At 44.7% G+C, this 24,010-nt stretch overlaps 2 protein-coding genes across 2 annotated transcripts; both read left to right on the top strand.

Moving 5' to 3' along the window:
- Positions 1-501: 501 nt before the first annotated feature.
- Positions 502-7,170, top strand: scdb (stearoyl-CoA desaturase b). Its single transcript, XM_030378928.1, has 6 exons — positions 502-706; positions 938-1,186; positions 2,107-2,237; positions 2,917-3,122; positions 4,285-4,517; positions 5,269-7,170. The coding sequence occupies exons 2-6, from the start codon at positions 952-954 to the stop codon at positions 5,466-5,468; spliced, it is 1,005 nt and encodes a 334-aa protein (XP_030234788.1). The 5' UTR covers positions 502-706; positions 938-951; the 3' UTR covers positions 5,469-7,170.
- A 2,811-nt stretch (positions 7,171-9,981) lies between these two features.
- Positions 9,982-17,399, top strand: wnt8b (wingless-type MMTV integration site family, member 8b). Its single transcript, XM_030378925.1, has 6 exons — positions 9,982-10,269; positions 11,062-11,095; positions 12,566-12,704; positions 14,058-14,183; positions 14,429-14,571; positions 16,168-17,399. The coding sequence occupies exons 1-6, from the start codon at positions 10,199-10,201 to the stop codon at positions 16,759-16,761; spliced, it is 1,107 nt and encodes a 368-aa protein (XP_030234785.1). The 5' UTR covers positions 9,982-10,198; the 3' UTR covers positions 16,762-17,399.
- The last annotated feature ends 6,611 nt before the right edge of the window (positions 17,400-24,010 follow it).

Genomic DNA, 24,010 nt, shown 5'->3' with positions numbered 1-24,010 from the left:
TATTCAACCATCCATCAGGTTCTTTTAGACCACAAGGATTTTGTGCGATTTTCTTAAATAATATATAGACTATATATAGTCACACTCATAATATCCCACGTTAACTGATGAATAAATTGAAAAGTTCACTCAGTGTTTCAACTGTAGATATATATTTATCAGGTTATACTCTCCTAGCACTATATAGGCCTATGTCAATCTGCAAACAGGAAATTTAATGGATTAGGGCCAGGCTACATCATAAACGCAAATTGTAATCGAGTTACTCGTAGTCCAGCCAGCCACAGACAATGACCTAGTTAGGTCTAGTTTGAGTGACATCTCAACATTGGGTCTCGAAGCCAAATCGTCCTGTCACGGCTGTTTCGCAATGTGTTGTAACAAGCTGTGCAATAATGAAAACCTTATCATCACCTTATCTAATACAGAATCTGAATTCCGTCCGTCCAAGAACATCAGATAAACGGGCAACCAATGGGGCACTGGGGGGCATCAATTTCCGCCTGTTCCGCCCACTCCCGCTGTCTGCAGCTAGGGGTACTTGTGAAACGCCGTCGAAGAATGAATCAGAACCTTAGGTAACCAGTCGACGATCCACCTCACTCGCATCTTATCCTTCACGTTATTACCAACAAGGTTCGCAGCGGCTTAAGCGACGACTTGACTTCAACGAGAAACGCCCGTCACGTCTACACCCTTTAAAAAGGTGAGTAAAAGTACAGATGTGTTCGTCCGCTCTCGTTGAGCGCTGGAGAAAAAATACCAGAAACGAATGCGTAGTTAACGATCGGATGCATGGAGTCGCTGTCAGAAAGCATGAAGAACCTGCGCTGAAGTTCCTCACGCCGGATTGGAGTGATCTGTTGTGATCCAGCTCTTAAGTCGTTGTTTGAATGTTTGTATCTGATACTGTACCCAATATTTATTCTCTTTTCAGCACCGCTGTTTAAAATGACAGAAACGGATACCAGGAACCACAACCCCAGCAAGCAACATAATGGGGATGCGGCGACGGAATTATCGACCGTTGAAGATGTATTTGATGACACATATCGGGAAAAAGAGGGTCCTAAACCGCCGAGGAGACTCGTCTGGAGAAACATCATATTGATGTTGCTTTTACACTCCGGAGCGCTTTATGGACTGATGCTCATCCCTTCCGCATCAGTTTTAACCCTTGCATGGAGTAAGTAACTGTAGCCTACACAGTACAGTACAGCCTAGGCAGGCGGTTTTTTTTTCTTTCCCTGTTTGTATCTATTGAAGTCACTCCCTACATTCCAGAAACGGAACACAGTGTGCTGGTAGGTGAAATACAGTCACGGGGTCCAACAACCGTCCCCTGTTGATTAATGAATGATCCGTGTGGTTTCAAAATGGTTAATTCGTTTCGTTAACACTCATTCTTGATAAATGTCGCCCTTTTTAAAACTAAATTCCCGTGGCGCTCAAAGTGACGGCGGGACGGGCGAAATCCAACATGTTTTTGAGCACTTTTTCTTTAACTTTGCTGATTCAAATCAAGACTTGAGGCTAAGTAAACACGCACTTTATAGCGGAATTAGACTTTATGCTCAATAAAGTAGACAACAGAGCCATGCTTTGAATTACTGAACCCCTTGTGTCCAGTGGGACACTTGCATAATCCCCCCTCCCCATCTCCTCCTGTTCTTTTTTTCTTGGCAATGCTGCACAGCAAATTATTTCACCAGCGAAGACAATGCACAATCACCATTCCAATAGTCATTCCATTGTAAGTTGCTGCTGGACAGCATCGCAACAAGCGAATGCCCTTTGCCAGTCACAGCCCCCGGCTCCTCCATTCCACGGCGTCGTCTGGCCACACATAGAAACACATTCAGTACTTTTGCAACAACAACTGGAGGAGAGAACAAACCAGCGTGTACCCTCAGCTCTGGCGCTGAAAATAAATAACTCCCACATGACATCGATGCTGCGTAGAAGCTTGGGAAATTGGGAATAGCATGATGTGCTCAAGGGGCGGCTCACAGGGCAAAACAACCTTATTATAACGGATAGTGTATATGTCAATAGGTTTCTTTAATGTATGTTTTTGTTCATCCACCCTCCCCCTTTCTCTTGTAGCTGTAGTGTGCTTTATTATCAGTGCTCTCGGTGTGACTGCCGGGGCCCACCGGCTATGGAGCCATCGGACCTACAAAGCATCCTTCCCCCTGAGAGTTTTCCTGGCTCTGGCTAACTCCATGGCATTCCAGGTACCCCCCAACACACCAGGATAGACTGTTACAGATATTTAGATTTAGTCTTCAGATGGAATTTTGACCACTCCCTGCTCATTGCTGACTAATCAGGGGATTGTGTCCGTGATTGGTTCGGGAATACGTCTCGGCTATCATTAACAGATGCGTGAAATGCAACACCACTCAATGATGGCGTATGTAAGGAGGGAGGGTTCACAGAGGGAGGGCACGTTTTCCATTGTTGAGTTCCATTTCTTGCTCGCTCTCTGAACTCTCGAATCCTCCCTATGTACCCACCTTATAATGGGGACACAAGATCTGCGGTCTAAACTTCTGCAATCTAAACCACTGCAAACACGACGCAAGCATGTTGCAATTAAAAGAACACAGTTGTATAATGTGGTGGTTTTTAAGTCAAATTGTGCACATGATGTATGGTAGACATGACATAACAACAAGCGACATGCCAACGACTTCTGTTTTGTCACATTCGTCCAGCATGTAACAGTACACAGCATACAAGTGGTATGCAGTGTTTATGACTTTATTAAATAATCGATATATCTAAATGAACCCTTCCAAGCCTGGCAATGTAAAAAGGACTACAACTATGTAGCAGTCCTTATCTCGTGCACATGCCTCGCATGCCCAGGAGGCGGTTGTTGACTTTCGATTTATTCTCTCTCCTGACCAGAATGACATCTACGAATGGGCGAGGGATCACCGCACCCACCACAAGTACTCGGAGACGGACGCCGACCCCCACAATGCCCTGAGGGGTTTCTTCTTCTCCCACATCGGCTGGCTGCTCGTCCGCAAGCACCCCGACGTCCTGGAGAAGGGGCGCAAGCTGGAGCTGTCGGACCTGAGGGCGGACGCGGTGGTCATGTTCCAAAGACGGTACGTGGGCATAAGAACAGAGTCGGGTTCTCTGTGCGTTGCGTGTGTGGGCAGAGAGAAATGTACAGAGGAACTCACCCATTTTCCCCCCTCTTGAAGCTTTACATTAGGTTAGGCATGGTTCAATTTTTTTATCTACTTTCTGCGAGTGACTTGTAAGTCGTAAGAAAAAAAAAAAGTAAAAGTTGTTTACATTCTTCGAGCACCAGGAAATCCTTATTCCTCGAGTAAATCCAAGAGTGCACTGTAGTGCATTTGTGAGAAAGTACAGTGCCAACATTTAACAGGTTAAACCTGTAGATCGTGAATATGAGTCGTGCTTAAGTCTAAAGTGCTGATGTTGTTTTTTAAATACTGGACAATGTCATAGGTCTAGGAGTTTTAATGCAGCCAGCCAACTTTGGCAATTTAAATAGTTTATCTTTTGTTTTAATCGCTATTTACTGCCACTATCGGATCCAAAACAGGTGTAATCACATTCTTGTCAGCATTGACAGCCCTTCAATCAAATATAAAGATCCCACTTACAAACATTGCAAGGTTTTCTGTCTGCTATCGAAGTATTGTGTCCTTATCTGCACTCGGGAAGCTTTGGTCTGAGTCAGGGTGACCATAAATGTCAGAGAGGGTACCAAAAACTGCCCCCGGTACAAATGGGATCATGCACAGCCAGGATGAATTTACTAGGGCATGGTGTCAGCAGGTCAATCCTTGTTCCGGGCCACCTTGTGTGTTCCATGCCACCTTTAAATGTGATCAAGGGCAATTTAATTGGCTTCCAATTTAATTTATTTACTCTCATCAGTGCACTTGATAATCGGAGAGTTCATCCGACCAGCGTCTATCATATGGGTTCAGGCTACTTGTCCTCGCACTATCTCGTCCTTATTGTTTTACTTTGTATCTTACCCTCATTAATTATAAATAATGGTAATTTGGCCCCCGGTATTTATTGACATGTTTTAATGTGTTGTTCCTTTTTAGATGTCAATCCATTTAATGTGATCCGATTTCAATTTAGATTTGATTATATTGTCTCTAAGTCACTTGGTGTTTTAAAAGGTGCAATGGGTTGAGTTGGATGCAACTCAATGGATTCCTTATAGCTGGCCCTTCTCCTAGCCACGTGTTTCTGGTGACCGGTGTGGTCTTGTTCTCCCAGGCACTACAAGTTGGCTGTGCTGCTGCTCTGCTTCCTGATGCCCATGCTAGTACCCTGGTACCTGTGGGGCGAGTCCCTGACAGTGGGCTACTTCGTGCCCGGCCTCATGCGCTACGCCTTGGTGCTCAATGCTACCTGGCTGGTTAACAGTGCTGCACACATGTGGGGCAACCGGCCATACGACCAGGGCATCAACCCCCGGGAGAACCGCTTCGTGGCATTCAGCGCAGTGGGTAAGGAACCAAAAGGTTGCTTTCATGGTTTCACAGTGGAATGCGCGTGTGTGTGTGTGTGTGTGTGTGTGTGTGTGTGTGTGTGTGTGTGTGTGTGTGTGTGTGTGTGTGTGTGTGTGTGTGTGTGTGTGTGTGTGTGTGTGTGTGTGTGTGTGTGTGTGTGTGTGTGTGTGTGCATATTGAACATGCATATTGTTCACAGTAGGAGAAATCCCACCATGGCTTTCTGTTGACTTTCACTTGGGTTTTTGCGGCTTTTGTATTTTTACTGCTTCGAAGAATGGACAATATTTGTCTTAACATGTCTCTGTGAATTCATGTATGCCTTAGGCATTGGGTGCCCTTTGTTAGCTAAGCATTTATAATGGGGAAGAACTAGCTCATCCGGCAGCAAATGTTTATTTTTGCTTAGGGACATCCTAGATTTTTTAAATTTAGTCTTTTAGGTAAAAGTGACTTCAAAGAGGTTGACTTATCAGCCATATTATGTCATTGTTGATGTATAAAAAAAAAAGTATTTTTAGTGAGGAATATCTACAATTTAGTAATGTAGACACTTTTTGTCATCCAAAGCTACTTGTAGGGAGTTGTTTGTTATGAGTGAACAGATTGGGCCTCTTTCTCAAGAATGCAAATGCGTCAACATTTGGGATCAAACCCAGAATCTTGCAGCTGGTAGTCCATCATGCATTCAATGCAAACAGTTTTTAATCCATGTTCTTCCTTTTTCTGTTCTTCTTTGAACTCACAGGGGAGGGCTTCCACAACTACCATCACACTTTCCCCTTCGACTATGCCACCAGCGAGTTTGGCAACAGGCTGAACCTGACCACTGTCTTTATAGACCTCATGTGTTCCCTTGGCCTGGCCTCAGACTGCAAGAAGGTATCACAGGAAACGATCCGCGCTCGTAGACAGCGCACTGGTGACGCCAGCAACAAGAGTGGCTGAGGAGCGATCAGGTCAGGGGGGAGGAGACTCGCAGTAACAGATACCAACTTTGTCCTACCCGAGAGCAAGCTTGGCAAGACCATTCCGGCCAGCCTTTTGGTGGGACAATTGTGGTAGAAGTTATTGTAATTAGTTAAATTACAATGACAAACAAAAAATTATCATGGTTCTTATGTCTACTTCTGTTAATGAGTTTGGAAAAAAATATTCATAAGTTCTTGAGAGTAATATTGGCTTTAAATGGTCCTATACCTTTTCTGTAAGCTTGTTTTTATTATTTAATTTTATTTTGTATTATGCAGTGACATGTCTAGACTGTTGGTCGGAGATGGTTGGCTGGGCTTGTAAGCACAGCTACTTTTTGGTTCTTTATTATAATTTTATTTTTACCAGCCATGATACAAGGAAGGTATCCGGAGATTCGACAGCAGACTGGAATTAAAGTGGCTTATTATTTTGAGGATAATATGCCAACCGCTCGGTGTGTGTGTGTGTGTGTGTGTGTGTGTGTGTGTGTGTGTGTGTGTGTGTGTGTGTGTGTGTGTGCGCATGACCTCCAGGGTCAAAGCAGTGATTAGAGAACATTAACCACCTATTTTTCCATGTGCTATTTATTAATATTCGGTGGCACTCTGAAAATAAGTAAATAGTGACGATAATTTATTCAAGGGGAAGTTGTGTCACGCTACGACAAGAAGGAGGCTAGATTTGTTCCCATTTGTCTAGTCTGAGGTTTTTGCTCTCACTTGTCGAGGGCAAACGGTAAGTTTGATAGTTCCGGGGGTTTGGTTTTTTTGGTCGGTTTGGTAAAAAAACAACGCTTTTCTTAAACTACGAACTGCTGTGCATCGCAACTCCAAACCCTGGTAGATGTAGTGTGCCGTTGCAACTGTCCTTTTTCCATCCTTCTCAAGTGCGAGTGTGTGTGTTTGTCTGAGTGTGTGTGTGTGTGTGTGTGTCTGTGTGTTTGTCTGAGTGTGTGTGTGTGTGGGTGATTGTGTGTGTGTGTGTTGATATTTTACACGCTAGTTGTCCTGCCCGAGGTGCTCTTAAAGAAGATGATCTCCACATTCATAAGATGAAGTTCTTTCCATCATACATTTCGATACACTTGTGTATACAAATATTTATACCTCTGGTTGGTAAGGGGGTTTATTATATAAATATATATATATTATTTTTGGATTTCAATACCTTTTAGCTCCCGCATTCTTGACCGAAGCATCGAGGTGCACTTGTCTCTCTTGGATGGAAAGAGGAGTTGTTTCTTTAGCTTGTAGCTTGTGTCCTCGATTAGCTGGGGAGTACAGATCATTCTGCTTGTTACTTTTCTTCAGTGAAGGCTGTTGTGGTTCAGTAACTAGAAGCTACATGTGTTGGAAAAATATGTTTGGGTCCGAATTTGGACTCCAATGCCTTATGGGTAATGTTCTGCACATGTGGTGCATGTAGTAAAAGAGAATAAATTAAATATATGGAGTTACTAATCGGGTCTCTAAATTTGCCTACCAATGTGTTGTTTGCACAAATATGTCCCAGATGTTTAATATTTGTCACATTTGAGCTTTTTTCAATGTAGTTTCTTTTGTTTTTACAGTGTTAACTTCTTTGAACTTCAAATGTCTTAAAACAATGGCACATTTTTTCAAGGAATGTTTACCCACTGTAATCACCATAAATAAACCAAATTTTCTACCTGTCATTGTGCCTCTTATTCTGTAATTCATTTCTGCTTAATACAAATATCAAATGGCCTAACTGTTGTATTTTGGATCTACTGATGGCCTTGAAGTTATATTTCCAAGATCTTCAACAAATCTCCCCTGACTGTTGACTGCATCTTCAGACAATTCTGTTAATCATTGAATTAACAATTATAATTGAATTGGATTTGAATGCGTCCATCGTAGTTATTTTCTTCATAATTTAAATTGTAAAAAGTCCCAACTTCGCCATCTACCGGTGAGCTTATTTTCAACGGCAACATCAATGCTACGCATTTAAAAGTGAAAAGTAAATAAGACGCGTAGAATCTACTTATATTCGGGTACAAACGTTCACGAAATGAAGTTGTCCGACGATGTTTCGGTGGGAAAGTCACAAAACTGCTGTCTGCGGGAGTTTGGATCGCTATTGCTCCGACGGTGACATCAACCCATTCTTCACCATTGGCTGCCTGCTGTCAGGCCATCCTACCCCCCTCCCCACCCCTCACCCCCAATCCTCACCATCCTCCCCACGGCATTTAACACCTCGCTGTGGATAGGCTGCCAGTTGTCAAGGCACTGCCAAAGTGCCCAGGACCAACCACTGAGCAGCTACATTTATGTGTGGATAACAGGCCACAGCCTACGCAGGAGTGATAGTTGAGGAGATAGTAGGCCTAGTAGCCTACGTTGTTTTCAATGGCAGAAGAAGTGACACGTAGCCTCGTGTGCATGACTGTGCAGTTGCAAAGAATTAGGCTACTTCTCAGTACCATAGGTCCAAATAAATAAATTGAAAACAATGTTGCTCTTAAATGCATTTCTGGGAGCTTATGGCGGTTGTTAAATGGTTATAACTGGAGGGGGGCAGTTGTTCTGTTCGAGGAACGTGTAGGCTATTTTTATGTATGGAGCAATTTATACTATCTTAATGTGAATGAATGCACTCTATTAGAACATAATACGACCGACCGAAATATCCCCTAATGCAGGGTACAACGTGTGCCCCTTCGCAGCACTAGACATGTAAAGAAATTCTTTCGGTCAATGCCGTTCACAAACATTTATGGGAATGCACGCCATATGCAAATACACATACAAAAGTCATACAATTACTCGTGTCAAGAAATGAACAAAGAAAGAAAGCTTACGGGGGCCTGGGTGTGTGATTGGTTGAACGAATAATTGACCTTAAGTCACCCAATTACCACATTTGAATAAAACATTCTCCGTTGGGGAAACATTTGGGTTCAAACATTGTGGACCCTGGCCCAAAACGATAGTACATGGAGAGACATTATTATGTTTTAACATATAAACCTGTGACACATAAAGTTGGAAGTCTCATCTTGAAACAATGATGGGGCCCATTTAATGTCATACGGATTGGGATCCAGCCTGAAGGGCCCCCTGGCGGCAGAACTCATGGTCGGTCTTTTCCCCACGGACTCTGCTTCAGGGCAGGCCTGTTTGAATAGTCCTCTCGGAATCTTTCAGATAGGCTCAGTGGTGGAAAGCTCCGTCACAACCAGTAGGTCTTCTGTTGTATTCATCTTGTTAGATTTCTCTTTAAAATTCTTCTTTGGTTTTGTGAAACTGGCAGCCCATAGAGTGAATGGGTCATTGTATCGTTGTAGGGTAGCTGTCATTCGTCTTAAATCTTAATCCAAAAACATCCCTCAGATGAGCCTCCTAATCACCTTTCTCTAATCCTAATTTGCACACAAAAAGATCCGCAAATACCAGGGAGAGAGACCTTAGGTCAGACGGAGTGTCTCGGGAATAACCCCTTTACGTTACGTTAGGTAGGGACCGTCTGGATTAGCCATGCAAATATAGATCTGATCCGGCCTTTAATCCGCGGATCTCGCCTTTATATTTCCGATGAGGGGATGGGTGATCGCTGTGTATGCTATCAATGGACACATCATCAAACGTTTGGGATATGAAACACATTTGTCTCAGAATGAGCTGAGCATGTACAGTGGTTCCCACTAGGCGTATGACAGATGTAAGAATTATCATTAGAACCACATCGAATTAGAAAACAACCCAAAAAAACAAGTAAGAAAACAGACAATTGAAAGGAGTTAATACTCATTGCAGGATGGGTATTTAACTTTAAATTAAATGTACGTTAATTAAATATAAAATACATCTAAAATGAACAATACCTGAAAGAGACATTCTGAAATAATCTTAAATTGCAACTGGCTACTAAAAAAACATACACTGCCTTGTCCAATCCCACATTATATACATAAGACAATTAAGCTGTAGGCCTAAATGGGCTACGTTGCTCTAACCATAAATGGCAAAATTAAAGCAAGAGAAAAATTAACAAAAATGATATCGGCTACTTGCCTATATGTTGTAATGTTCTGTTTGGACACCAGAACAGTATAACAGATAGGCCCGTATGTGTTATCCGTTTCGTTGCCAAATTAGCCAGAATGCTCCAGTGCTCCATGATACACATGATTTAATCACACCTTATTCCGCCACGTTTCATTTCCTCTTTTAGCAAACAGAGCTATCTCTTTCAATCCAAATACCTCTTCGCCATCTTCAACTAATCCTCGTCGATCAGGTAAGACGTCTTTTAACACGGCGTACAGATGTCTTAAATAAACGTTGGAGAGCCCGATATGCAAGAGATCAGTGTTACAGTTTGGTAAAGGATTAAAACGTCTTCTTCTTTTGCTCTTCCTCGCCAAGGGGAGAGAGCAGGCTATTGGACGGCCCGAGGCCCAGGGGTGCCCTTTTGATCATTTCATTCTCTCCTTGTAGCAAAATGTTCTGATTGGTCGAGAGCGTAAGAAGGGGAAAATCTTTAATTAAGCTGATAATCTCTTGTTGGGACGAGAGTGGCTCCATTTCACAGACCCCCTCAAACCCCCTCAAACCTCGCACCGCACGAGACCCTTGGTAGGACGAACTGAGGTTCTATGCGCGAGCTCTGTATCCTCTTACTTAGCCACCAGATCGCATAGACTTTAGGAGTTCTCCCGCGCGCCTGTCAGGATGTTCATGCATTTAAAAGGCTTCTATTGCGTTTTTGTTCTATTGACCCACATGAGATCTTACTGTTGCTGGTGAGTAATATTTATTCAACTTTTATTTCATGCAATATACAATGAGGCTAGTGGTGGCGGTGGTGGTGATGGTGATGGTGGTGGTGATGGGGACGGTGAGATTTTCTCACGCAAGGCCAAATCATACACTAGCAAAATATATATATTGTCCCCGACAATATATAGCTGTATATATCGTTCACAGCCTATATATTACATTCTATAAATGAGAAAATACATCCAAATAGGTATCATTTACATTAATTATTATTATTTTTTCTTATTTTCCTTATTTGCAAACATAACAATGGATACAACTTTGTTATAGCCTACTTTTCTTTAATTGAGGTGATCACAATTTTTTTCCTTTTAAGATGAAACTGGAACTAAATCCATGGGAGAGAAATTTAATCAAAAAGGAAATAGAAATAAAAATATTCATTAGTATAGATTTATTATTGATGACCCTTTCACTTTAGTCTTTGTTCAGATATCTGGCGAGGCCTATAACAGATAATTTGATTATTTCCTTGTATTCTATGCCTCCATAAAAAAAAAGGAAACTGATAAATTGTCAACATGTTTGAATTGAAAAAAAGTGTGAAAAGTGCATGCCAATTAAACACAAATTAACAAGCATTAAATTGATTAGGAATGTATTGCACAGTTTAGTGCTGTGTTGCGGTCATCACTCTGGACGTGATTTAACATGTTAAGTGCACTAATGAGAGATGTAAGCGGAGACCAGAGAAATTCCTCTGTAGTGAATGAACACGTCGCTTCCCACAGTTAATAAGCTGTCTTCCATTCCAGGTCAGTGAATAATTTCCTGATGACTGGACCCAAGGTAAGCCAACATTCTTTTGATCTCTTATCTCTTATCCCCACCCTTAAGAGAAACAAAGCAAAAACATCCCTAAAGATGTGTTTGCTTCTAGCTACTCTATTACTCCAGTAGTCTTAATTCCTGTGCGAGAGAGGCGCGTCCCTTATGTCTGAGACAGAGCAGTGGCGGCCAGGGTGTTTGACTCCAGAGCCCAAAGGTCCTAGGTGGCTTCCTTGAGACGCAAGAGGCCTTCACTGCCTACCTGCTCCTTAATCGCATGTATTTTAAAACATACAAAATAATACAAAAATAGTGGTCGTAAATATGGCCGTGGGAAGGCTGAATTCCGGTCCACGACTCCACGCATGGATAGGGTAAATGATCCAGCAGTGATGTATCAATGATATTCCTGACCCTTTGGCATTTCTTACGGTGACCCCCGTCATACACTTGACCTCTCTTGGAAGGCATGGCGTGGGGGGGAGGGAGGGCTGGGGGGTGTATGGCTAAAGTGGGTGGTCATCATTAGAGAGCTACTACTAGAGCGGACTGCTGTGAAAGAAGGGGGTCTCTCTCTCTCACTCTCTCTCTCTCTCTCTCTCTCTCTCTCTCTCTCTCACTCTCTCAATCTCTCTCTCTCTCTCTCTCTCTCTCTCTCTCACTCTCTCAATCTCTCTCTCTCTCTCTCTCTCTCACTCTCTCTCTCTCTCTCTCTCTCTCTCTCTCTCTCTCTCTCTCTCTCTCTCTCTCTCTCTCTCTCTCTCTCTCTCTCTCTCTCTCTCACTCTCTCAATCTCTCTCTCTCTCTCTCTCTCTCTCTCTCTCTCTCTCTCTCTCTCTCTCTCTCTCTCTCTCTCTCTCTCTCTCTCTCTCTCTCTCTCTCTCTCTCTCTGTCTCTCTCTCTCAATCTATCTCTCTCTCTCTTTCTCTCTCTCTCTCTAGTATTCATTTTTCATATTTGTATGACTCTGCACGAGTCTACAACATCGAAAGTAAAGAGGGAGAGAGAGAGGATGGAGAGAGAGAGAGAGAGAGAGAGAGAGAGAGAGAGAGAGAGAGAGACAATGAGCGAGAGCTGGTTTGAAGGGACTTTGTAGGAACAAAGCGGGTTTCCATCTCTCTATTTCTGGGTTCATTGCCCTGAGCGCTGCAGTGGGGTTGTTTCTTGTGCTGCTTCGTCAAACTCGTTCTTTTTTCCACCATTCAAAGCAGGATGTGTTGAACAATATGAAACACACCAAAAAAACAGGAGACAATAACCAATATGCAATAAGAACATAAGAACTATGTGAGATACAAGTAAGAGGACCAGACAATAAGGGCTCACACCATCCTTATTGGGGACAAAAAATAATAATTTGAAATACAGAAATAATATTAAGAAAAAACAATCATTAAATTGAAACCGTAGAGAAGAAGAAGAAAATAAGAAACAGTGACTCCTGGGTTTGTCTCCTTATTAACCCTACCCCCAATCCCCCCATCCCCCCAGGCCTACCTCATCTACTCCAGCAGCGTGGCAGCAGGGGCCCAGAATGGGATCGAGGAATGCAAGTACCAGTTTGCCTGGGATCGCTGGAACTGCCCTGAGAGAGCCCTGCAGTTGTCCACGCACAGCAGCCTACGCAGCGGTATGTTCCCACTCCAACCACCCCTCCATCACCCAAATAGACCCACCAGCATGGGATCTCACCCCCGCATAGATGTGTTGTTAAGGCCTCGGATCGCGGAAGGGGTCTGACGACTTTACGCAAATGTACATGGATATAAATGGGAAGGTAGTTGGATGAATCACACGTGTATTTTTACGTGTCAGGTGGGTTGCTTGCAACAAATGGGTTTTGCTAGATTTTTTCCATCTCAATAAATCGGGTTATGGCGATACTTTGAGATTTATATTAGTCTCTGAATCTGAAATAAAACACATAAATAAAAGCAATGTTTAACTCGATGTACGATAATATCTAGAAGCTTCAGAATATGCTTAACAGTTACTGGGAAAATGTGTTTTATTGTAGATGGAGGTTTGTAAAACACAAACAAAGAAAAAGGTTTGAAAGAGTAGTTGATATATGGATTATACAAACTAGCTTGGAAGAAAGCTGAAAGGTCAAAGTTATGTTTGAAAGACCAGGTTACGAGGAATTGTGACATAAGCTAAAATCATGTGGTTGAAATGGGAGATGTTCTCCATGTCATTCAATGTTCTCTCTGCACTTCCTGAGGAGCAATGAGAAGCTCACCAGAACGTCCATCTGACTTGAACTGATTAATTGAACTGATCACTTTAACACAGCATGGCATTGATGAACATGTACACAGCTACTGTGGGATACGTTTACTATACCCTTAGAAGGATTAATATCAATATCCTGCCTTAAATGCTACATGAATGACATAAGCATGGAAAAACACAGAGTCTTCTGAAGAGACTCCTGCCGCTGAGAAAAGGTCATCGTTCTGTGCCACTGGTGTGTACTAATATTCAGGCCTGGGGACCAAATTGACACCAAGTACTATCACCCAGACAGATTCAGATAGACAAAGCATCCCTACGGTTTGTTCAGGGACAGATTACCCCGGTGAGAAGTGCAGTCCAGACAAGGACATTGATAAGTTAGATGATGATACATGGAACCAATCCCAGAATAACAATGTGTTGAAGCCATGTATGGGCATTATCTGATAACACCCCTGCCTTGGAGCTTATGGGAGGAATCACAGAAGTGAGAATATAAAACAGTTGGCCTGGAGCTGGAGAAAGTGTTCTCCAGACAAGCGTGACTTTTGTATAACTTTGTAAAAGTTCTAAATGAAAGTCAGAAACTTGATCTGCTGTTTCCTGATCTCTTTCCTTGATAGTAGAAGTGTTCTTTCCACAAATCCACAGGTCACTTTATAAGGGACGTACCGGATCCCCCACCACTAACTTAAGGCGGAAATGATAATAAACAAGTGTCTCTCTCTCGCTCTCCTTCCACTAGCCAATCGGGAGACGGCGTTTGTCCATGCCATCAGCTCTGCGGGGGTCATGTACACACTTACCAGGAACTGCAGTTTGGGCGACTTCGACAACTGTGGCTGTGACGACACCCGGAATGGACAACGAGGTAGGAGAGAATTATGCTAACTCTAAAAAGGACTCAAACCGCATAATCGCACATAGTGTCTCCAACAGCTTCACAGGGCCTAATTCAATGAGAACCTTAACATTTGGCCAAAAGTCTGCCAAAACCACCAAAACCACGGACAGAAACCAAGCGAAGGGAACACAAGGGTCCTCACGTCAGAGGGATCTTCCCGTGGTGTGATGTGAATCTGCTTAATAACCCCCCCCCCCCCCCCCATTTCCCAGGTGGTCATGGGTGGCTATGGGGAGGGTGCAGTGACAACGTTGGCTTTGGCGAGGCCATTTCCAAGCAGTTTGTGGACGCGTTGGAGACCGGACAGGACGCGCGAGCCGCCATGAACCTCCACAACAATGAGGCCGGTCGCAAGGTAACCCACATGTTCCATCGTCAATAAAACAAACCATTTGGTCACGCTCTTTTACAAATGTGTCAATTTAACTGTGGATTGCATATATAAGGTTGGTATCTCTATAGATATATCTATAGATATATATAGAAGTATTTATATACATCTATATTTATATCTATAGTATGGTTGTGTATCTATGTGGTGTGAAAATCAGCGTGTTAGCGTCCAAGAGTAAGACGTCTTACATTCAACGTGCCAGACAACCCCTTCTCCACACACCCCCCACCGGTGGGCACACAGCAACGTGTAAAGTGTCTTTTGAATAAAAAATGTCCTGCTCAAAATCACTGCCGAGTGTGCCACCCATGCATCCCTTTCACCCCCCCCGATAAGTGAGGTGGCACTTGTCCCCCCAATAATAACAGCAGTGTGCTCGCTGTACCAGAAGGGCCTATTTATCGCCGCTGAATGCCCTTTATGACAACACCCAAACCTCAAGAATCTCGGGATCACTGGTGCACGCTTAATTAGAGCACCCGGGGTGCCCGACATTTCACAGTGCTCAGTATTATGCTGCCCCTGCTTCTTTCTCTAAAATAAGTGTTTAGTTTTATTCTTGCAATACGGATCCCACATTTACCACCGGGTCTTTGTCGGGCCCCCGAAGGACTCTGAAGGGGACCACCGGCATGCGGCTGAAGTGGTCTTTGTTTACCCCTGCCGGCGCCCACCTCCTGTGGGGCTGGAGGATCCACGCAAGCACCTGGAGCATCAATTGTAGCAGGATAGAAATGGGGATAGAAAGAGAAGAAAACTTCTTTTTCACCGCAATTAGTCAATGGGGCTCTTCGCTCGGGTCTTCCACCGGCAGACAACGGGCCGATAATGAACGCGTTAAATAAATACTCCCCGTTTCTTCTGGGGGACAATGCAGGCTTGATGTGAAACTTTGATTCAACCTCTCGTCTTGGAGGCAAGGTCACCCCTCGCCCCTGGAGAGAAATGTTCCCTTTTCAGGCCACAGCTGTTTTCACGCCGGGGTAAAGTCAGGAGACACTGGGGAACCATAACAATGGCTGACAAAACACCTTGAACTTATCGCTTCTTCTTTGAGTGTTCCCATTCTTTCCCTTAAAATGCAGGATCTTCAGAAGGAATCAGTTAATTTGACAACACATCAATCAATCGACAATGATGGTGCACACTCACTCAGACGCAAACACAGACACATACAAACACCCACTCAAATGGCACAGCAAGGTACCTAGAAAAAGTACAAAATATCCAAAGATGTTGGCAAACAACTACACTCAATGGCAAGAATTGAATAGAGGAGTTGAGGATCTATCCACACAAACTGCAATTTAATTTGACGTTTAATGGGTGGAGGGGTTACGCTGTTCCACTCCAAGCCAAAAGGTTACTGGGTTCGAACCCTGATGCCTGCAGTCTAGACATCCTTGCGCAAGATCCCTTAACTCCCACCCTACTAATTAATGGAAAAAAGCATGTGCAAAATGCCAGGCAAAAATACTAGGTATCCTAATGATTGATGTTTCCCATAGGGCGTAGAAAGAAAATTGACCAGTCTCCCTTTGCCCTCTCTTTCCCCAGGCGGTCAAGGGCACCATGCAGCGCACCTGCAAGTGCCACGGGGTGTCGGGCAGCTGCACCACTCAAACCTGCTGGCTGCAGTTGCCCGAGTTCCGGGAGGTGGGGAACTACCTGAAGGACAAGTACCAGCGGGCGCTGAAGGTGGACCTCCTCAAGGGAGCCGGCAACAGCGCCGCCAGCCGCGGGGCCATCAGCGAGACATTCAACGCCATCTCCCGCAAGGAGCTGGTCCACCTGGAGGACTCCCCGGACTACTGCCTGGAGAACCGTACGCTGGGCCTGCCCGGCATGGAAGGCCGCGAGTGCGTGCGCAAGGGCAAGAACCTGACCAAGTGGGAGAAAAGGAGCTGTCGGAGGCTGTGCGGGGACTGCGGCCTGGCGGTGGAGGAGCGCAGGGCAGAGCTTGTGTCCAGTTGTAACTGCAAGTTCCACTGGTGCTGCGCAGTCAAGTGTGAGCAGTGCAGGAAGACGGTGACCAAGTACTTTTGCGTGAGGAAAGGCGTGGCGGCAGCGGCCGTGCAGGTGCAGAGGGCCAGGGGCAACGAGAGCCCCGCCAGCCGCAGGAAGAACCTCCGGATGAGGAAGAAGCACTAAAAGATGGTCTCCCCCTCCGGGACGGATGGCTCCGTCCCTCGCTGGCATGGTTAGAAGACGGCACCGCCCAGGGTCAACAGGTTTTAGAAAATGTTTTGTTTTTGATGTGTTTAAAGACCACTTTTTAGCAGTTTGTCCCCTTCAATGGGGACGCCTTTGTATGAATGGCGAAAGGCGGGAAGGAGGTGATTTTTGAAACGCCGCGGGAAGACGAGAAGGGAGAACCTTTATAGATTCGTAGGGATATTTTTTGGGATATAAATTTATAAATGTATATTTTTGTACTTTTTAGAATAATGTTTTTGAGAAGACATCAGGCAGAGAAATGTAAAGAGTTTTTATCCAAATAGGAAAAATTCTCAGCACCACTTTATTTATTCTCATACACAAAACACAAAGGCTTTGAGAAATGATCAAAACAATTGATTTATATAACATTCTCCGTCGAGGCGGGTCACCGAATGAAGTCTAACCCTCCACTCCATATACCGCTTAGATCTTCATCTTTAACACAGCCGTCCTTTTCTGCCCTGTCGTGTATTTATCTGTAAAATGTAAAAAAATGAAGCACTTTGTACTGTACATTATTAATTTATTGCACAGCATTTCCTAGTTTTTTTTTCTTTATTCGTAGTTACCTCTGGTGGCATGTTTTCCATTCAAAACTTTTAAAAAATAATAAAAAAAACGTAATTACTCTGTCTGTCAAATCATTTAACCTTTAATTAAAGACAAGAAAGAAAAAAAAACATGTCTACACAGCCCTTGAATCCAACTCATTATTGTCCGGCTAATAAGTATGGAGCGATATGCCCAGCGGCGGCAGCAGCAGCAGCACTGTGTAATGGTCTGCATGGCAGTGGGCATTAAAAACCCTTTAGTTCTCACATTGATACCCCGCAGGGCGAGGCAACAAGAAGAGAAAACTTTGCATCACTCTCTTTCTTCCATCCAGCCTCTTTCTCAATTTCGCCTCTACAAATACCTCCCTTTCTCTCCGGCGACGTGGTAATCCTCAAAGAGCCCCCTAACACTTGAGGTTTCTTTACTGTTTAATACTAGTTTAATTAACTTTGTCCAGACAGGGAAAGGAAGGGGGGGGGGAGAGGGGGGGGCTGGTGCTGGTGGCGGTGTTGGTGGTAGGTGCTGAGGAGGAAGACAGTTGGCCCTTAAAAAAGCATATAATCACCCCGCCTCTGATTTTGTATGCTAATCTCCTTTTTCATGCCATCCTTCCTCAGGAATGGAGGGGTGGGTGCTGGTGGAGGACGAGGAGGTGGGGGGAGAGGCAGAAATGTTGGGAAAACTTTGAGGTGGCCTATGCTGTGGCTTCCTACTGCTGTTTTATGTCCCGGGCCCACCTATTTGGGTCTTTTCACTCCTCTAGGGCCTGCCTTTGCTCGATTTAACAATGACTGCTGAGCTAATCAGCTCTCTCGGAAACACACCGCTGTCGAGGGGAAGGTAATCCCGCGTCCCCCCCCTCCTCAATGGAGCCGTCGCCTCATAAAGGACTTTGGGAAAAGGCTTTGCACGGATTCACACTGTTCCCTCAAAAGAAGTTAGTTCAAGTATTGTGCCCAAAACAAGTAGGTTTTATAAACAAATGCGTGCCAGGACACTCACCCCACCTGCGAGTGAGAACCCCCCTACACCCGGGAGCGGTGAGGCACAGTAGCACATGGCAGCTGAAGCCTGGACACTCCAGGCGTGATTGGACATGAAAGAGGAGATTAGGGATCCATTGAGACGGTGGTGGGGGGGAGGGGGTTGCGGTGAGGGGGTGCTGGTGCTGGTGATGGGGTGCATGGGGGCGGCTCATTTCTGCACCTTTCTCTTCCCCCTTTTTTTTTTCTCGCTGAAAGTGTCAAGGAAACTCCTTGTTGACATCTTATTTACCAAATAATGATGATAAGCACACCTCCTCCCCTTCCTGGGGATCCGGAGGGCGGGGGGGTCTGGCATGCAGCTCCACAACCCCGGGGTGGGGGTGACAAAGGAGGCTAGCATACCAGCGCCTTCCCCTGTGGCTCCCTGTCAGCTCTTCATTACACGGCCATAGGGAGCCACTCCCCAGGGGAGCCCCCATGCACACATGTTGATCTCTGGTCCTCAATGCAACACACACACACACACACACACACACACACACACACACACACACACACACACACACACACACACACACACACACACACACACACACACACACACACACACACACACACACACACACACACACACACACACACACACACATTGATCTCTGGTCCTCAATACAACATACACACACACACACACACACACACACACACACACACACACACACACACACACACACACACACACACACACACACACACTGATCTCTGGTCCTCAATACAACATACATACACACACACATGCACACACACACACACACACACACACACACACACACACACACACACACACACACATTGATCTCTGGTCCTCAATACAACATACAACATACACACACACACACACACACACACACACACACACACACACACACACACACACACACACACACACACACACACACACACACACACACACACACATGTTGATCTCTGGTCCTCAATACAACATACATACACACACACACACAGACACACACACACACACACACACACAAACACACACACGCACACACACACACAAACACACACACACACACACACACACACACACACACACACACACACACACAGACACACACACACACACACACACACACACACACACACACACACACACACATGTTGATCTCAGGTCCTCAATACAACATACACACACACACACACACACACACACACACACACACACACACACACACACACACACACACACACACACACACACACACACACACACACACACACACACACACACACACACAAACTACTTGGCCAGCCAAACTGCTTTTGTAAATTATTAATGGTATAGGGAATAAACTAATGGAATATTATGCATGGTTAAATATTGAAACTAACCTCTGTTCTTTTTTGTATGAGAGGACATGAGGATATGCATTGCTTCTGAAGGTCACTCTGTGAACTATTTAGTGTTACTGAGTGTCAGACTAAATAACCTGAAATCAGCCATACATTACAGAGCTCCATCATTTAATAACAATGCTAACTTTGTCACAGTACTTTTCAGGTGGGCAAAAGCTTCGAAAGATTGCGAGAATATTGTGCCTGTGTATATAATATTGTCACACAACACTCCAATAAATGTACAGTATGAGACTTCCACACAAACACAATGCTCTAATCTTTGGTTGCTTGTTTCTCTCACTGTCTCCCTGATTTTCTCCATTAGCATGGTGGTGCGGTGTTACACAACCACTGCCTCACTTCACGCCCTATGGGGAGTTAGCCCGTTCCTCCATAACATTAACGTGGATTAGCTCAGATTGCTGTGGCCTTCCTCTCATCAACAGACGGCCATTATACAAAGCACAACCCCATGCCAAGAAATTGGTGAAGGGGGCCCAGAGACATGGAATGGTTCACACTGGACTGGTACATTATGTAAAAATATCCCAAAAAGGATGAACTTCTAAATGGATAACTATTTTAACATAAACTACAATGCTCTAGGAAGATGGATGGTACTACCTAAAGTGCATTTATAGTGAGTGAATCCCCCCCATACATTTTATTCCCCATAGGTAAATCCTTTAATTACTTTATAACCCCTCCTTCTACATAGACTTATATGCCCTCATAACTTGGCAGTCACTACACCTACTGTTCATTCGTAAGGATTGATAAAACGGCTCCTCCTTTCCCGTACGCAACTCAACTGTGTTCCCTCTGTAAATGTAGCATTCACATGCTCTTATCAAATGAGACACAATGTTTTATGAGCTCTCTGAACATTCTCTCCCTGGTTGGCATCAGTACATAGACTTGGTTGGTGGATCTCTGAATTTGCCTGTGAACATAGTCCAACTCTGAAACCTGAACCTATTTATCTTTTGGTCCAATCGAGAACAATGAGTGTTACATTCACACATTTTATGATGAGGTCTATCTGTTATTTTGAAACATGCGAGGTTGTGAGGAAATGCAGAAATTTCAACGTGGCACAGTCTTGTGAGATAACTAATCAGATCACTTATCTTATCTTACTCGTAAGAGAGCGGAAAATAACATCAATAAAACATCAGGCAGAACATTATAAATACTCGCCTCTATAACACGCGCAGTCACACACATACACACACACAGACACACACAAACACACACACACACACACACACACATACACACACACAGACACACACACACACACACACACACACACACACACACACACACACACACACACACACACACACACACACACACACACACACACACACACACACATACACACACACATCCCAGGACTGTCAGCCGGGGAACACCCTTTTCCCACACCCCCCACCCTCCCCTTTCTCCCACCTAGTGGGTGACCTGACCTCTGACTGAGGGGATGAACTTCCGTCTCCCCCGCTATTTAAAGCCCCCGGGTCAGGGTGGGATTGTCAGCCTTGCCAAGTCGAGTTCGTTAGCAAGGCATGAGCCTAAGGTGGCAGAGAGACATAGGTGACGCCGGGAGAGAGAGAGAGAGAGAGAGAGAGAGAGAGAGAGAGAGAGAGAGAGAGAGAGAGAGAGAGAGAGAGAGAGAGAGAGAGAGAGAGAGAGACACACACACACACACACACACACACACACACACACACACACACACACACACACACACACACACACACACACACACACACACACACACAGAGACACAGAGAGAGAGAGACACAGGGAGGGAGAGAGGGAGAGAGGCAGGGAGAGGGATAGAGAGAGAGAGAGCGAGAGAGTGAGAGAGAGAGAGAGGGAGAGAGGGAGAGCGAGAGAGAGAGAGCGATGCAGAGGGAGAGAGAGAGAGAGAGAGAGAGAGAGAGAGAGAGAGAGAGAGACACACACACACAGACAGATAGGGAGAGAGAGCATGGGTATGTGTTAGGGAGACATTGAGGGGATACATACATCTGTTTATAGGATACTGATAGATGTAGAAAAGATGCATTTCCAAATAATAATCCTAACACTAGTGCTAGGATTTTCCAGAAGTGGAACTTATAATCACATACTAAATCGCACGTGGCAGACGCAGGGGTCAAACGTAATCGGTGCAGATGATGACACAATCCGTAAAGACATAGGGACAGCAGCACCGCTGCTTTTTAATGCTCCAGCGATTCTCTGACTAATAGGATTTGTGGCTTAGAGGTTTCTAACACAGCGCCCAGAGGGGTCGGGTCAGAGGATGTGAGAAGAAGTGAAAACACAGAGAGGCTCGCTCCACATGTACAGCCCGTGAACCGCCAGCACCTCATCCACCCTTGGATGGTCAATGTACACATTAACTTTATATTGTGAAATTAACATTGTGTGAGTGTGTGTTTTGTGTATTTGTACATGTGTGTACATTCGCAAGCATCTGTGTCCAGTTTACACTGCCAACTTAAATACTGGCGTGGAAAATAGGTCAGAAAAGTGGCTTTGAGAAAGTCACATGATTGCAAAATGCCTGTCAAATTTTAACCATACTGCGTAACAGTGATGCACCCTGATGTTGCACCTGACCCCGACAGGTCTGGGTAGAAATGGGATGAGTGGGTCAGACCACAGAGATCAAGGTACAGAGGTTCCACAGCTATCCGAGATCTATCCTCCCCTTGATTACTCAGTAGTCTGGTTGGGAGGCTTGGATAGTCATGATTCAATATTGCATCTGGCTATCACAAACATATATTTGCTTAGCCTTTAAAAGACAACAGTCTTATCAACAACAAGCTACACATGTAAACACCACTGATCAAGTTCAGATTGGGAGTCCGTTGTGACAGGCGGCCGTGTCGGTAAATCATCGGGTCGTAAGGTCACGGCTAAGCCTGCTGAATGACAGGTAACCATTGATATTAATCGTGGAAACTTTTCAAGAATCAATCCATGAATATTTACCAGTTTTTGACAATAAATTAAAAAAGATTGGTATGATTGGATTTCCAATAGGCCAACTGTTGGGAACTATTAGTATGCATTCCAGTTGGGAGTCATACTGTGTGGGTTAGGGTTAGTAGACATGAACGGCATTAGTAAACATTAACATTAATTATCTGTTAATTAACTGCTAGTAAATTGTTAGTTAATGCTTATTATTGCCCTAATGTTAATGTATGGGGGAATTATGCACCCATATTTTAATGTGCTACCAATGAATTTGTATAATTGTCCTGGGCCCATTCAAAGACTGTAGATAGTATAAACTATTATAAAAACAAAAGAAACAAAAAACATAACAAGATCAGTCCTTAGGTGTGGGGTTTAGTCCTTAATCAGGTCGGGAAAAAAGGAGTTGTTGGGGCTTTGGAGACGGGGAGCGGGGGGTTGAGGTGTTATAAAGTCTGATAGCTGATGGGATGAAAGAGCCCCCCAAAGCGCTTTGAGGCACGTGGCTGAATGTGCTCCTGAGTTGCCTCACCTCGGCGTAGAGAGGGTGAGAGGGATTGTCCATGATCGCCTGCAGCTTTCCCCTCATCCTCCTCTCCGTCACAGCCTCCAAACAGTCCTGCTTCATCCCCACCACAGAGCTCGCCTTCCTCACCAGCTTATTCAGCTTGCTGGCACCTCCGCTCCTGATGCCTCCTCCCCAGCACACTACAGCAAAGAAGGTGGCACTGGTTACCACAGACTGGTAGAACATCCGTAGTAGCCTAGTGCACACATTGAAAGACCTGAGCCTCCTAAGGAAGAACAGCCTACTCTGTCCCTTCCTGTAGAGGGCCTCAGTGTTGTCTGACCAGTCCAGTTTATTCTTCAGATGCACCCCAAGGAACTTGTAGGTGTCCACCATCTCCACCTCCTCCCCGTTTATGGAAACTGAGGGTGCTCTTTCTGCGGCGGAAGTCCACCACCAGCTCCTTGGTTTTCCCGGTGTTGAGCTGAAGGTGATTCCCGTCACACCATCCCACAAAGTTCTCAACTAGTTCCCTGTACTCCTCCTCCCTTTTGTCTGTGATGCATCCAACAATGGAGGAGTCATCAGAGAACTTCTGCAGGTAGCATGTTCGGGAGTTGTAGAGGGAGAACAAAAACGGTGAAAGTACAGTTCCCTGGGGTGTGCCGTTGTTGCTTGTCACCACGTCTGACAAGCAGTGTCGCAGCCTGACATA

This window comes from Gadus morhua, chromosome 15, assembly GCF_902167405.1.
Source record: "Gadus morhua chromosome 15, gadMor3.0, whole genome shotgun sequence".
NCBI lineage: Eukaryota > Metazoa > Chordata > Actinopteri > Gadiformes > Gadidae > Gadus > Gadus morhua.
Note: the sequence above shows the minus strand (reverse complement) of the source record. Positions and strands in the feature narration are given on the sequence as shown.